Source organism: Epargyreus clarus, unplaced genomic scaffold (genome assembly GCF_041222505.1).
Source record: "Epargyreus clarus isolate Ecla_fem2 unplaced genomic scaffold, WU_Ecla_fem_2.2 ptg000004l, whole genome shotgun sequence".
NCBI lineage: Eukaryota > Metazoa > Arthropoda > Insecta > Lepidoptera > Hesperiidae > Epargyreus > Epargyreus clarus.
In genome coordinates this window covers 11,241,226-11,258,719 of record NW_027332212.1, presented here as the reverse complement: position 1 = coordinate 11,258,719, position 17,494 = coordinate 11,241,226, and the positions used below count along the sequence as shown (strand labels likewise).

Below are 17,494 nucleotides of genomic sequence, written 5' to 3'. Positions count from 1 at the left end.
TTTTAAATGTTTGGACTCCATATAAGTTAACATTAAATATAGTCAGATAACCTTTACAGCTAACGTCCTGTGCTAGTAGTAGTGGTAATACCTATATACTTATATATTAGCTTTACAATAGCATTAAATTGTTTAAATTCATTGTTTACAGGCTTTATGTCGGTCTTAATACAGGATTCCAACTAGAATCTTTAGTCGAGAAAATTAATAGATAAAACAATATATTAAGATAAGATATGTCGTGGGCTTATAAATTGTAACAGCATTGGTTGCAAATATTTATAAAAACATCGTTAACATCAAGGAAATGTTATCATCAAAAATAAAATATAGGTACATAAGTGAGATATTACTTTATTCACTACTTTCTTTTACTAATGTAAAATTTTCCGAATACTTTAGATGCATCTTTTCTCTATGTTTAACTTCATCGGAAGGTATTTCAAGTTCTACGCTGTCGTCCTTCACTAAGAATAATGTGTTACGTGACACTTCGTCTTCTGTATCTGTTTCTGTATCTTGTGTTTCCGCGTCTGTTTCTTGGGACGCTTGGTCTGTTTCTTGGGATGCTTGGTCTTCAGTTTCTTCGTCTTTAGCGTCAGATTCACCTTCACTGCCAGTTTTTTTTCCTGATTCAAGTTTGGAGTCATCACTATTTTCAGCGTTTGTACCTGGTGCGATTCCCAAGTTTTCACCATTTTCATCGTTTGTACCTGGTCCAACTTCCGAGTTTTCTCCATTTTCGTCATTTGTATTGGGATCCGAATGTTCTGCTTTAATTGTCGTTTGACCATTTGACATTTCCTCAGTTTCAGTAGACTGAAGTGGGGTGCCTTCATCTAGCGCATCGTGTTGAGGTGGAGTAGGTTGTTTTAATTCATCTTCAGACCTAATATCATCGACAACTTCATTACCATGCAGTGCTGGGACTGAAAAAATATTTATTTGTAATTAATAATTACAAAGAAAGAAAGCTTTCAAAACTCAATTAGTCAGAGTTGTCTGTCTGGCCACAGATCGAATCCGGGACCCTTAGACCGGTATGGTGAGCGCTTAATCATGCAGATCGTGGGTAATTATTTATTTCGCCATGTAATACATAACATATTAGATAATATATATTTCTCACCACATCTCGTTATAGTGCGAAGCATTCTAACATTGTAAATGAGGGTGTTAGACATAATAGCAATGACATGTTGCTCCAGAATGTATTTGAAATTCGATATAACTCTGTTCGCGGCGCCTTCCACGGTGAGGGACTCCGGTCTGGAATAATAGGGATTTTATACATTACTTTAGATTAGTTTTACCTGCGTTGGCGGTGGTTATAGGAAGGGTCCTGTTATTAATCTGGGTGTGTGGGTAGCAGGATACAGTGATTTAATGTGTGCGGTTAGGAGTGTAGTATAGGTAGGTTTTGTTGTGGTTATGTGTGAGTCATGTATGTTTAATCTTATTCCTTAGGGATAACACATACCTTTTTCTTTTTTTTTTACGAGGGGGAAACCTTCAAAAGGTACCCGGCGCCGTGGGAGCGACGCAGGGTTATGTGGGATTTTTACCGCACTAAAACCCCCCCGGTGGTCGTCCTCAGCGCTGCGTAGAGGGCTCCGGGATCTCCAAAGGAACGCAACCGGAGTCCTCTTAGCGCGTTGCCCCGTCGGGCTCTGCCCAGGTGAGCTTGACGCTCGCTACACCATCTGGTATGTACGACGGTATGCGACCACACATACCGTCGCCCTTCCCGCTTACCGAGCGGTTCGAGCTCCCACACTTACCGCCCGCAACCCCGGAAGCCCCCTTTTAGTCGCCTCTTACGACAGGCAGGGGATACCGTAGCCCTATTCTGGTCCCGAAACTACAGGGACAAGGGATAACACATACCTATGAGTCCGACACCAAGTAGGAGTCTAATCTTATTTAAGGTTGATTACAGATGTCAATGGGCGGTAGTAGCCACTTATCATCAGTGGACTGCATGCTCGTTTGCTACTTCAATAGTATAAAAAAATGTTCCTATTATGTTATTTTAAGGAAAATTAGTATTAGTATCCAATATGAATGAATATGATACTGTTACTCATTGCTTACTTACTTGGCCTGATCTAGAAATTCAAACTGCAGATCAACTGACTCTGGGTTCTCCACGAGGGCTAGACTCATACGTGCTGTCAGCTCATCTGCTGAGAAGATCATTATACCACTCAACGCAGGGGTATTCGACGCTATCAATGCTTCATATTGGTAGGTTACCTGAATTTAGAATGAGCCAGATTTAACTTGTTTTATCACGAGTAATTGTATCATAATAAGCAATTAAATAAGAAAACGGCTGTCCTTCCTGCTGGGCTAGCCAAGTGTGGGTTGGTAGACTTTATACACTTTTGACATCTTATATTATTTTTTAGGTTTCCTCGCGATGTATTCCTTTACCTATATATTTCGTTATAGGTAGTGATATTTATTTTCTAATATTCAAATAACTTTCAAAAATCATAGGAACCTAGGATTCGAACGTTCGACCCCGCGATTGAGAAGCGGAGTTTCAATCACATAGCATAGTGATTGAAACTGCATTTTACTAAAAATATTTATAGGTAGGTATATCTACCTAATTTAAAGTAGGTAACGAAACAAAGAAACCACTTCTGATTTTTAACCTGATATTAAGCAGTTGTGATTATATAAATAAATAAAAATTGCCAAGTAAATCATTAAACAAATAACAATTCTATAAATAACAGATAAGGTTACCAAGAATCTAAAATTTCAATGACAATTAAAAGTTTTCTTACTTTTAAATTGCTGAATCCGACGACGGCGTCTATTTTTCGAATATCTTTTTCTTTTTTGCCTGTAGCGACAGATCGTCGATAAATACTATCCAGTCCTCTTAGGGAGCCGTCTTTTAGAACGAGTTCCTAGAAAAAAATAGTATTATCTTCAATGTATTTTAAACGAGACTTTATGATTCTATTTGATCTTAAATGTTTTCGACATGTTTATTAATTTAATTTGCAGGGATGGCATACTTTATACCATAACTCACGAACGCATTTGTGAATTTGTGCCCAGTAAAGTAATAAGATTATAATTTAAATAATGAACGTGATCATGTGTGAAAAAATGTGTAATACATAAATGAGCTTAAGTTTTATTATTGCTCTAAATATTTTAGAGAGATTTTATATATTATATGTGTCATTAGTTTCAATAGCAACATTAAATATGAATCAAAATCCTTATTTGCTACTAGCTTTTGCCCGCGTCTCCGCCCACATGAGCCTTGATTACTGCGTAAAGGGCATCCCATGTTTTAATCCGGATCATATACTATATGTGTGCTAAATATCATCTTAATTCTGTAAGCAGTTTTTGGCGTGAAAGTGTAACAAGCCTCCTTCCATCCTCACAAATTTCGGGTTTATATAATAGTAAGATATTATGTCATTAGAAAAAATAACAATTATTTACCATTCCGTTACCCGTAAAAATCGTAAACTTGGGTAGTTTAACTGAGCCCGCATTTATTTTATGCAATCTTCGTATCACCAACTGTATCACGTGGTCGGTGTAGTCATTTAGTTCTATGGCTTTCTCTTTATCGTATTGTCTGTAATTAAGAAATGGATAAATGCGGCCTTAAAGTATTACTGATACAATAAAACTGCTACTTATTGTTGATAGCAGGCCATATTATGTAAATGTCATAAAGCTTTATGGAAAACTAAAAGGTTATTCGAAATTCAAGCAAGTAAATTTTATTCTCACTAAAATTATTGAATAAATAGGTATATTGAATTATTAAGCTTGGAAAAATACGAACTGGAATTTGTTGTCACTTTTGTTCCCAATTAAACCGAAGTACATCAAATAATCGTTGAAATAATCCTTTAACCATTCGTCTAGATCGATTTGTAATCGTCCGAGGAACTCCTCTGTGTAAAGAAAAACAGTACAGTTGAAGTCGACGTACTTACGTAGTGCGACAGTTATGATACAAAACTATTTTTTTATAATATAAGAGTAGCAGACGAGCCTGCAGTCCACCTGATAGTAAGTGGCTACTGCCGCCCATGGACATCTGCAATCAACCCCAGATAAGATTAGATATTCCTACCTGAGGTCGGCGACAGATGCGCCGCTACCCCTGAGGACTAAGCTGGAACGCCTCGGAAATGTCTGTCTCCTTTACCACACCCTTCAAACCGGAACACAGCATCGCCTAACACTGCTGTTATTAGGTAGAAATATAAATAGGTGTGGCGGTGGTGCCGCCGGAGTCGAACCACAAACGGTTCTACCACCTTCAATGTAATAGAATTAGCAAACTTATATGTAATAGAATTCTTCTTATATGTAATAGAATTAGCAAACGGACATGCCGTCCACCTGATGCCTAAATGGCACTATATACATCTATATGGACATAGGACTAGAGTCCTGTAGACTAAATTGGAACGCCTCGTACACCTATGAGTCATTCCCCTGCTGCATAATTAAAACCAGTACCCTTACCAGGAGTTTTTACGTTTCGACAAATATGACTGTTTTGGTATTTGTTTACGTATTTGTCCATACAAATTTCAATCTGCGCCCCTAGCGGCTCGTGTCAGAACTAGGAAATCGTATGGATATAAACCATATTTTTCGAAACGTAAAAACTCCTGGTAAGGGTACAGAACACAGCAGCGCTTAATTCAAACTTATCATATTTGAAAGGACCACAATATGTTTACCTATGTTTTTCTTTTCCAATCGAATGGGTTGACTGCTTGCATTGTTAAGATACTGAAACATAAAATTTGTACAGATTGTTGTATGCAGCTTGTTAATGATTATGATGTATTGAAGAAAAGTTATAACGTTTGTAAGACGACAATTTGCCCTATTGAATGAGAGAATTCAAATTATTCATTCTGTAGCCTTTAAAAGAAGCTTAATAAGAAGCCTAATAATAGAAGCTTCGTGAAGTCTCTTAATATACATTGTAAACTCACAGTCATCATGACGTCATCCAAAACAATATTTGATATGATGAGCTCAATTGTAAGTCTATCTTTCAACAATCGATAGCGCCCCTCCATTGTGTATTGTACATTTTTCAAAAGAAGTCTAAAACAAAAGAACAGATCTAAATCAACTTCGTTCGAAAACATTATTCAGCACTTGCAAATTGTCTTTCATTTGTCAGTTTACAACTACTAAAATTCAATTAGATTTACAATATAAATAAAAACTACGGAGCCCGTTGCCAAGAAAATTATGCAAATCAGATTACATTGCCAGTTTAGTAAAGAAACTCGAACATTTTATTTCCTACTTAGTTTGGTACCTAGTTCTTAGTAACCCACTGCGATTGTAAAGGAAATCTCTTACTCCACTTGTCCATAGGTTGGCGTGTAATATAGGATGGATGGGTCCTTGTCCGTGATCGACCGGTCATAGGAGCCAAGTAGATGCAGGTCGTTGAGCGAGATGTGCCCGTGGAGAACCATGTTCATCAGGTCATTGTGGAGATACGTTACGCGGAAGTGTGTGTCGTTACGGAGCTTCATGCGGTGAAAGAACCTGAAAAAAAGATATTATAGGAATATTACAAAAGAAGTAGAAAGAAATATTAAAGAAATAAATTAAAAAAAAAACTCGAGTCCTTAAAAAATAATTAATTGACAAGGGAAGGTCTATCGCACTACCACACTTTAGATGAATCCAACGTCTTATGTTAAAATCCGTTGAACTGTTTGGGCTGCAAGGCATGCCGAACAATGAGATATACATACATAAATATACCAAGATTCTTCCTTGTACACCCCAGAACAAATGTTACATAATGTAAAATGTTGTTTCGATCCTTACATAGATACTATAAGGGTGATATGTCTGTTATTGATTTTATATTGAGAGATAGAGAGATAAATGAACAGCAACGTTATCTATTTATCTTTATACAAAGACTATTTCGGAGTTTATTCATCATGTATTCGGATTCATGTGACCAATGGGGCCTTGACAGACAGATATTAAAAAGTATTGATTTTCTCTTTCTATACCGCTCATTACAACGCATGTTTAGAACCATTTAAAATACAAGGCTTTGCTAAATACAGTTACATTTTATAGGTAAAAGTAATGAAACGATTTTTAAATATTATTTTCTTTCGGTAGGTATAATCATTTAACAAAAATGGTCATAGTTTATGAATAATATATGATAAATGTGTAAAAAACCGGCTTTAAAATTTACTGAAGTCACAAAAAGGTCTTGTTCTAGGCGAATATAAAGTCCTAGCAGTAAAACTTTAGTGTACACATAATGTTTTATGATCTGAATATTATTTTAGTCTGCGGTGTCATTTATATTTTGGTGTACCGAGCTCTACCCGTGCTCTTCCAAGTGAATTGGTTTCATGTTTGTCTGAAGCTTACGACTGTTGTATAAAACTGTATACGTTTTTACCTACGATATTCTAAAATTAGACTTTTACCTCGGAAAAATATGTTTTGTAAAAAGCTTTATTAGTTATTTTATTACTTTATTTTTTGCTATGATTATGATATATTTTATAGTTTGAGGGTATTCAAAGTGCGTGTATTGGGGCTATCACAGAGTCAGGTTTGCCAAGTCGAGTTCTTTATTTAACTAATACAATATTTATTGATATAAATGTTTTATAAAATGTACAAACATACAAAAACGAAAATACTACAATAAAAAATATTCGCATCGCAAATCTTTGGGCAAGGTTCCCAAATTGCTGGCAGCATTTCCTCTTTGAATTGCTATACCAATTATGTCATTAGCTAAATAGCTGGATTGGTATAGTATAGGTATAAATTTGGTAAAAGTAAAAGTCATGTAAAATTATATTGTCTACATATTTTTTTTTGGTAACATAGGAGTAGCAGATGAGCATACAGTCCACCTGAAGTAGCTACTGCTACTAATAGACATCTGTAATCAACCCCACGATAGGATTAGATTTCTACCACTTAGGACTAAGCTGGAATCCCTCGGAAAAAGTATATCTCCCTTATCATCAGAACACAGCAGCGCTTAACACTGCTGTTATTAGGTAGAAATATGTATGGTAGTAGTACTGCCGGAGTCGAACCACAAAAGGTTCTACCAGCTTCAAATACCACAAAAAGGTAGGTGATAAGTAGAATATAGTTCAATATTTGTATGTAGGTGATCCTGTCGACGTACATAGCTCCTAAGGCATAAATCTCGTTTTACGTTAACGTCGTAAGGAGCATTACCCATCTCGTGAGGATTATGGATACTGTGAGTTCCTTCATATGCAGTAAAGATAAACTCATATTAACTTGTAGGTGGGTATCAAACTCACTTTCCTGGATCGTTTATACAAGAGGTCATGAGGTCATACATTCATTATTTAACCTTAATAAACAACCGTGGTAAGGTTTATTTATTTGGTTTGAGGAGTAACAGAAATCGATAGATGATTGACATAACTTAAACAACCATGTACGCTGTTTACCGCGAGCTTGTTTGAACCCTTTTTTGTCTGATTGTGATATATTAAAATTTATTTCTATATATTATTACTAAATATATTTACGTGAGTTTCACCTTAAAGGAAATTAATCTAAACAGCTAGTAGCAGCAACAGAAACTTGTTTAGTTATCTATACATATTTATAGATGTCTACGAGTAAGACATGCTTACAGGAATGAAAAACATGCTTACAGCAAGGAGTTGGGCATTCTCATCATGCAGTATCCTCCCAGGCTAATACCTGCGGGGATGAGTCTAGGGTCACCGTCCATTTTCTGGATCTCGCGTTCTGCTGCGCCCTTAGTCTTCAGCAACATCTAGAAATCACATTGATTTACATACAAATGTATTAAATGTGCTCCGTGCTATACTTACTCTAAACGTTCAAATCGTAGCAGTGATAGGCTAGTGTTGTTTGAAGGGTGTGGTTAGGCAAAGATACCCATATGAGGCGTAGGAGCAGCAGACGAGCATGCAGTCTACCTGATGGTAAGTGGCTACTGCCGCCCATGGACATCTGTAATCAACCCCAGATAGGATTAGATATTCCTACCTGAGGTTGGCCACAGATGCGCCGCTACCAGTGAGGACTAAGCTGGAACGCCTCGGCAAAGTCTGTCTCCCTTACCACACCCTTCAAAACGGAACACAGCAGCGCCTAACACTGCTGTTATTAGGTAGAAATAGGTGTGGGTGTGGTGCCGCCGGAGTCGAACCACAAAGGGTCCTACCACCTTCAGCCTTAGTAGAGCAACACTGCTGTGGTCGGCGTAAGGCAGGGCACCCATGTTTTTTGAGGTTTAATGAAAGTTAATAGACAGCAACGGTAGTACTAAACACTTATATTTAAAATACTTATTTTAAAAATTATATGAGTAGTACAAGTAATATTAAAAAAAAACCTCTATTATTAGTAGCAATATTTATAACTCCTTTATCACTTTAAAATTAATTAGCGATGATTTATTTTTTTTAAAGACATTAAAGAGTATTCTTGTATACTAGACATTGATTATTAAAACCATAGTACTCGTATCTATACAGTTAAAATTACTTACTGCTAGCATTTCACCATCAAAGTTATCGTTTTTTGCTGCTTCCTGATATTCCAAACGAGAACTGAAGTATCGCTCTGTGAAATGATAATATGCTAATTGGTGAAACAATATTTATTTATCTTAATCAATCAATAATATAAAATTTTCTGCCAAAATGCGTTAGGATGATGGCGTAAACAAGAGATTTGTGCATGTGCCTTACAAAATTGTTTAACAATAATGAAAACTTCTTGCTCAATATTTTTACTATTTTACTTTCTAGATCTCATAATTAAGTACTCTTATCTATACAATTTCATTTAACAACAGTGATCAGAATGAAGATCATTTATTTGCGTAAGATTAATTATCATATTTCTGTGAAGGAAGACATCATGATGTAACCAACACGCCCCTAAAATCTCCTTTATATTTCCAAGTTCATTCTTTACTAGTGAGGTTGTCTCAATCCTTTTCATTTGATGGAGACTCAAAAATGCGCAATAATGGATTGATAATGATATCCATAAAATTACTTTGTCTGGATAGTTTACAAACTAAACTTATGTTGTCTGAAAACTTCATCAAATATGTATTTCCAATATCTAATCCATGTACTTTCAGTTTCAATTTAGTTAAATATTCTATTTTATTACTCTTCGTGTGGTTAATCCAATTTAGGTTGAAAATAAGAGCTTCTTTAGAAGCTATATATTCGTTTTGTACTACTATGTTAATATTACTTATTTTAAAAAATCGAGGAATTTCTTTTTTTAAAGAAATAGTCAACATGTACTAGATATCTGTCTATGGTACCTAACCATAGACATTAACATTTCAATGACTATCACGTGATATTACGAATAATGAAGCTCATACCCACGGAACGGAAAAAGGTTTTTCTGTTCCGTGTTCATACCAATGATAACAGTGATATAATTCGGGGAGGTACCACCACCACACCACTGACTTGAAGCAGCTCGTCTTTTTCGGTAGAAGCTGTTTGTATCACCTGACTACCTTTGAAGCTATCGTCTTAGTCGTCAGGAGTGGTGTATCTTTGATCGGCTTCATATAAGACTCCTCTTCTATATGTACTTGGTTTTAAATGTTCATGAGATGTAGTGACTTTCTATTATCGTGTGGCCTGCATACTCGTTTGCTGCTTCAATTTTATATAAATATTCAAATGATTTAAAAATATTTACCATCTAGTTTGTCCATAACTGCAAAATGCTTCTTGGAGTCGACGTTCATCCAACACTGTCGATCTTCTGATGAAGATTTCGTGTCTTTGTCTTCCGAGACTATGTTTGAGTCTGATTGTTCAGCGTTTGAAGACTGTCCCGCGATATTATTGTCTAAAACATTTCCATAGTTATGTTAAAGTTTATTTCTCTTGTTGTATATTTTAATTTACTTTTAAAGTGTATTTATTATTAGATTAAAGGTGGCAAAACTATTTGGTTGGAGCATAGAAGTTTTCGCTGCTATGTTTGTGAATTTTAACGACTCTAGCTATTTCTGCCATTACCATCAGCATTAATATTTTAATAACAATTTCATATGAGCTTAGTTTTCATGTTTTCTACTTCAATACAAATAAATATCGAGAAAGATACTTACCGGTTCCATCATCTCGCCTTATATAAGAACGGCTAAGGCCTAACGAATATTCAGTAAAAATAACAAGTAAAAAGTAAAGTCTACACTTATAATCCATAGCGTTTTAACTGTTTACATAAATCCTTTTCTGTTGATTGAACCGTGGTGTTCAATTAAAAATTTGTTAGATTATCGGATAGAAAACGGTGTTTTTAATTAACTTTTGGCTCCAGACGAATAATTTGAATTATCGATAAGATTAACCATGAATTCGTAATGATGAATAAAGCTAAGTTTTGTGTATTTTGGGTAAAGAGCGAGTGAGAATTACCTTGAAACGAAAATCAATAAATATTTTATGTGAAAACCCTCCGAAAGCATTTTGGTACCTAATTTGTTGTAAAGCCTTTAGTTATAATGCTCGTTGTATTGTAAAAATACAGTCAAGCCAAATTAGTAAAGTTTCAATTTAAGACAAAACATAAGACTCTTAAGTATCAAAATGTGAATTCTCGTAATAAAGAACAAGAAAAATATATAAATTTAGTGTAGATACCATGTATGTGGTAGTAGATTTTTAAGTGTTTACTTCCGTTTAAATTTTAGATAGCATATTAACAGTATTTTTGCATATTTTAGAAATTAATTATTAAGTTAGTAAACCTGCATACATGAAAGATTTATAAAAAAATCTCAAAGGTATTCGAAGTCTACCAATACACACTTGGCCAGCGCGGTGGACTATGGCCGAATCCTTCTCATTATTAGAGGAGACTCGTACCCAACAGTGGGATAGTAATGGGTTGATGATGATGATATTTTAACAGTAAAATGTATAGTTATATTCTAGAGTACCCCGTAATGATTTTTATTTAAAATGACTCTACACTCATAGATTAGTAAAAATTACTGACACCTAACAAGAAATATTTTAAAAATGTAGTTTTTAGATCATTTACGAATGAAACGATATTTCTCCGCATTTTTATCTTCGATTTCGTGTTTTTGCACCACTCAACTGCACATGTCAGTAATGTTCCGCGTAAATTACACCATGACTGCCATTAAAAAGCTGACACATTTGTCAGCCGTTTAAACCATTTAATGGCGTCCTTCAATTACAAGGCGGTGAGATATCTATACTTATCTATGCCTACACTATAACAGAAGCCGTGTAATTTATATTTTTCACTCTATAAATCATAATTATTATCTGCGGGTATGTTTTCACGACATATTCCGTCGCCAGACGTCGACCAGTTACGAGTAATTTGATCAGTTTCTTTATAACCTACACGACATTATTCTCCTACCCTACAGGCCATAACGACCAGACTGATCATAGTTTTTCTTCGGCGATCTTGAACTTTTACGACGGGCACTTCATTATTCCTTATCTAGACTTCACGAATTGGTTTATCCAGAATTGAGACATAAAATAACGTTCAATTAATTTTGTAGTAACGTGCCAACTATGCAGAAAATATTAACTTTGTATATTGTTATGTTTTTTTCGAAATATTGACTTGTTCAAGCAAAGTAGAAAATATGAATGTTTTGTTAATTTTATGTTCGATTTTTGAGTGTCTGAAAATTGTTGTAGGAGACATTGATACTGCAATTAAGGACTATTTTGTTAGTGGTAAGATCAGTCAAGTAAATGACGTCATAACTACGTAATAAATTAATAATATAATGAATACCTCATAATAAAATAAAGAATATATTTTATTGAATATCACATTGCAGATACTTTTGAGGCTTTTCAGAAGCAATGGCAGATCGAAAAGAGATCATTTGAAAACGCATTAGTTCTGGTAATAACATTAAAAGCATATCAGTTAAAATACCGTTTATCAGGATCTTTATAACGATACCTTTTCAGATATTAGAACAGAATTATGGCGTTCGAGGAATGAATATTTATGTCAGAAAAATGCCGGATTTCTATAAAATATCAGACGGGTTCTACTTTTCGGATAATGTTGTTAACGTGTACGTATTTTTATGAATAGAGTATAAATTAAATATTTACTAATGTGCATAGTGCTACCTAAGGATTTGTGCATCTTTATTAATAATCCTACAATGTTAAGGTCCAGGATCATAGGTTGAAACCATAATCTTAAGTAAATTTAGATTTAAATCGATATATATAAAAGATAATTTTATATATATCGATTAACTAAGAAAAGTCTCGGTTGTAGAGCTACATGATTATTATGATGCTTCTTAAACTAAATTTACTTTTCTTTTACTAAAGCTTAATTGCCATTCTATTCCATTATTTGCAGATGATAATCTCACAATTTATTTTAACTTAAAACTGCGATTCGACACTTTTTAATTTTTATATAATTGTTTACAGAGTGCTTTTAAAAATGTATCTTCAAGAATTACCTAACTTAGTCGCAGCAGATGTCAACTTTGCGCTCGCGTCTAACTTTCTCCGCATCGAGACAGGAATCGGCAAGATGATTATAAACACCGATTATTTACTGATCAGGAATCAATCTGAGGTGACCTTCTCAGTTCCCCAGGAGGAATGGAACAAGAAGTCACCGTTTTCTTTCCAGCAAGTTCAAGGGACTGGTGAACTAACGTTAGTATTGTTGTATTGTATTGTAGTAGTTTTGAAGGTGGTAGAACCCGTTGTGGTTCGACTTCGGCGGCACCACCGCCACACCTATTTCTACCCAATAACAGCAGTGTTACGCGCTGCTGCGTTCCAGTTTGAAGGGTGTGGTAAGGGGGACAGACTTTTCCGAGGCGTTCCAGCTTTGTCCTCAGGGGTAGCGGCGCATCTGTGGCCGACCTCAGGTAGGAATATCTAATCCTATCTGGGGTTGATTACAGATGGGCAGCAGTAGCCACTTACCATCAGGTGGACTGTATGCTCGTCTGCTACTCCTATATTATAAAAAAAGGTATAAGTGAAATTAGTTTCTAATATGAATATTTCTTACCCAAGATACATACCCAAGATTCTTACATTATGTGATGTAGTGGGGATTTGGGTATGACTAGTACAGCCTGAGCTTTAAATAATTAGGTAAAAGTACTAATAACAAATTCACGAGATTAAATAGGAATAGTAGTTTAGTATTATTATAAAATTAAAATAACACTTAAACTGCTCTGCCCTATCAGTAGCTGTTTTTCTACTGAAATAACTACGTATATAGGGGAAAATGGAAATAAAAGGTAGGCGTAATATAACTATGAGTGTATAATATAAATTGGGCTGGTGTTTCATGCCTTTGATGTAACTCTGATTTAATTAATTATATAATGTGCGTAGGCTTATCAATAGCTTTAATGTTAAAGAAAAACTTTAATATAAAAGGAAACATGATAAATCGTAGTAATATTTTCAAATATCATGCCTGGGAGTAGGTACTTAATATTCCGATTGGAGACTCATATCCAATAACGGGATAGTAATAGGTTGATAATGGTGATGCATTAGATAATGAATTATGGAGAACATCTTTAATTATGAACGAAAGAAAGAAAACTTGTTTGTTGCGGTTACTAGCAACATACAGTACAATACTGATACAAATTATATATTTGGTTCCATTTTCAGTATTATAGCAGAGGATTGTACTCTAGTTGGGTATACAATTACTACACTAAGTGGAGACAGTGTTAATTTGGGTCTTGATACATTCAAAATAAAAAATTGCAAGTTTAGGATAGAGGTAAATATTTCAGATTTTTTTTATTTTATTTCCAAAAATTATGGTTATCTAAAAACTTTAAATGTTATTCCAGATATATTCCGCAGGTTCAGGATCGCCACCAGTAATGGCGCAATATTTTTCAAAATCGCAAAGTAAGAAAAACAGCTTCTATACAGTATGTTCAATACTTTAGTTACAATGCAAATTTATATAATAATTTTATGTTAAGGTGAGGCTCTAGAAACGTTACTAAGGAAGCCCATACGAACGGAACTCATGCCGAAGTTGCAAGCTGCTGTCTTTACTTACATCAACACTAGTGCAATATTTGAGGACAAGTTACTTGAAATACGGTATGTTACCTTCGTTACTATTATATTACAATATATTATTCGTTACAAGCATTATACCTATTTATACCGTGCAGTTCTTTTTATGGATGAAAGGATGTTAATGCCAGACGTACCCTTAGTATGAGTTCATACGTTTGCTCAAAAACGTTCAACATTTATGAATTCGCTCATACAGCGCCCTCGTGGACCTTATCGGATCTAAAATTTCGCATATTAATTTTACAAATATAAATATACTTATTTTTACATTTTGAATTTAATTTTGATAGCGTTATAGTAGTTCCATTTTTGAGACTTATACTACGGAGTCGACAAGTGTGGCTACGCATCTGTGATCGCCGTCAGGTAAAGCCCCTGTGCTCTATGGAACTGGTTACAGATATTCAAGGGCGGCTGATGTTAAGTGATAACTCACTTAACATCAGCTGGAATCAGTGAGTTGTCACTTAACATCAGATGGAATCCATAACGAGCTATTTTATTCTTAAAAAAATCATTTCATTTCATACAAATGATTAAACAATTTCGCTTTGTTGCAGGCTGCATCAAAATAAATTATTCAAAGAAGCGTCCAACTATGTGACCATAATGGTCAAAAATTTCGTTTCGAACACAATAAAAGATAACCATGGCATAATCCAACTGAATCCGTTTGAAGTTTCGTGGAACAAAGCGGTAAAATTTATAAAAAAGAAAAAAAAAAAGAAAATGTTTTAAATATGTGAGAAATTAATTATCTTTGTTATTACAGTGTACAGATGGGCCATGTAGAACAACTATTCGATTGAAGGATATAATTTTGTACGGTTTGGACACGGTTTATTCGGCTCACACTGGAGGCCCTTATAAAACAAACTCTGTTAAAGTGGTCGAGTCAATTCGATTTAGCACCATGCAGGTGAGAACCTTTGCAATTTCTCTTTATTTACGAGATTATAATGACAGACAAAAGGTTTCATAATACGCTTACATTTTTGGTACTCAAATCATTTAGATTTTTTTTCAATGTTTTATAATGTAACATTTAGGGGAATTGTAGTTAGGAATTATCAATTAAATATAATAAAGAAAAGAAATAATTGTTAAAATATAGGTGCGAGGGAAGCTTTACTTCGAAAATGCTACGGTAAAGGGAGAGCACGATTTTGCTGTAGAGTTACGGGACGTAGAGGTGAATGTTGAAATGGAGGCAGGATCGGGTTCCTTGGCTTTGGTCCCGACTCTGCTAGATTTTGTAGGTTGGAGGTAAATACACAATAATAATGAACTTGCTGTTATAAGTGGTATAATTCCGCCTAAATATAATATTTGTAATGATATTTCAACAATTTTTAACTACCATCTGTAATTTCATAGTCAAATATGTATATTATTTATGTATTTCATAGGACAATGGAATTTTCAATAATAGAAGTGGATGTCTTTGCTCATGAACGGAGAGCCTCCGAATCAATTATCACAGGATATTTGATAAATGAAATTCCAAAACGTCTATTAGATCAATTATCTCAAACATTTGCGGTTGGTACGGAAACGAACACACAAAATTTCGACAAATCTGACGATGATCAATCTTTTAATCAGTCTCCACATTCTGATACGAGTAAAGAGGATGTAAAGCCTAATACACAAGAAAAAAACTCTAATGATGAACAGTCTCCACATTCTGATACGAGTAAGGAGGACGTAAAGCCTAATACACAAGAAACAAACTCTAATGATGAACAGTCTCCACATTCTGATACGAGTAAGGAGGATGCAAAGCCTAATAAACAAGAAACAAACTCTAATGATGAACAGTCTCCACATTCTGATAGGAGTAAGGAGGACGTAAAGCCTAATACACAAGAAACAAACTCTAATGATGAACAGTCTCCACATTCTGATACGAGTAAGGAGGACGTAAAGCCTAATACACAAGAAACAAACTCTAATGATGAACAGTCTCCACATTCTGATACGAGTAAGGAGGACGTAAAGCCTAATACACAAGAAACAAACGCTAATGGTGAACAGACAGACACGGTTAACAATAAAAAACAACAATTGTACATACAAGAATTCGACCATTACGGACATGATTCATCATCTAATGATTCTGATAAAAGTAATAACGAAAAAGAATCAAGCTCAAATGATTCTTCTAATAGTGAAAATAAGTCCGCAATTAGGAGTGGAATACCTCATGGAGAAAAGAAGAATGTAGATGATGCCAAACAGCAAAAAATGCTTCACCCATCAGATAATGAAGTGAAAAAGTAAATTATAAAATACACATATCGATAAAATGACCTTCATTTTATTACATTCGTCATATAAGATACTGTGTTCTTTATAAAAAGTAAAATAAACAATCTGCCTTTTTTCTTAATAAAAGACAAAGTTATCTATACACGCGGCTGCGTGTTGAATAATTTCTGTTTATTACACGAAACGTTTCAACGTTATTCTTACGCGTAATGGTGGCTATGTAATTCGGTTAACATAGCAAAAGTTTCGGCCAGTGTAAAATCATTGAAATACGAGTACAATTTTTAGAAGGTGGTAGAACCCTTTGTGGTTCGACTCCGGCGCACCACCGCCACATCTATTTCTGCCTTATAACAGCAGCGTTAAACGCTGCTGTGTTCAGGTTTGAAGGGAGACATACTTTTCCGAGGCATTCAAGCTTAGTCCTCAGGGGTAGCGGCGCATCTGTGGCCGACCTCAGGTAAGAATATCTAATCCTGTCTGGGGTTGATTACAGATGTCCATGGGCGGCAGTAGCTACTTACCATCAGGTGGACTGCATGCTCGTCTACTACTCCTATATTATGAAAACATACACCTATAATAATACCGTTTAAAATATAGCTGAATACGTATCCTCTTTGTGCAAAGTATACTGCGTACGTTTGAAAAGAGCTCAATTACCACGTTTTATTTCCGAACCTAACCAAACAGCGGCACAGTGGACGCGACGTTGATACATTAACCATAAGTCAACATTTGCCGTTTCCCCGATACCTGCTCATGTTTATATGGGATAACCATACCATTAGCTACTGTGTAATGTTATTTTATGTAATATGTACATGGCGGGGGCACTGCCGTGTCCCATTGAATCTGAAACTGCATTGAATCGCTATTTTCGTAAGTGATTAAGATATCATGATATCATCTCAAAATATTATAGTTTAAAGACTAAAAACGAAGCTAAAATACACACACAAGGCCAGCGGTTCTTGATAATTGTTCAAAATTTTAAATTAATCGGATCGTTCAAAGTAGGTAAAACTTGAGTTCAA

The 17,494-nt window shown here is 35.0% G+C and overlaps 1 protein-coding gene across 1 annotated transcript; it reads right to left on the bottom strand.

Annotated features, from left to right (window-relative positions):
• Positions 1 to 347: 347 nt before the first annotated feature.
• LOC140757143 (uncharacterized) lies at positions 348 to 11,470 on the bottom strand. The gene is made up of 13 exons (XM_073092679.1): positions 11,464 to 11,470; positions 9,772 to 9,924; positions 8,585 to 8,658; positions 7,719 to 7,843; positions 5,383 to 5,574; positions 5,004 to 5,118; positions 4,743 to 4,794; positions 3,830 to 3,941; positions 3,478 to 3,616; positions 2,799 to 2,924; positions 2,099 to 2,256; positions 1,130 to 1,269; positions 348 to 929 (listed from the first exon to the last, which is right to left on the bottom strand). Exons 1-13 carry the CDS (start codon positions 11,468 to 11,470, stop codon positions 355 to 357), a joined length of 1,968 nt encoding a protein of 655 aa, XP_072948780.1. The 3' UTR covers positions 348 to 354.
• Positions 11,471 to 17,494: the final 6,024 nt, after the last annotated feature.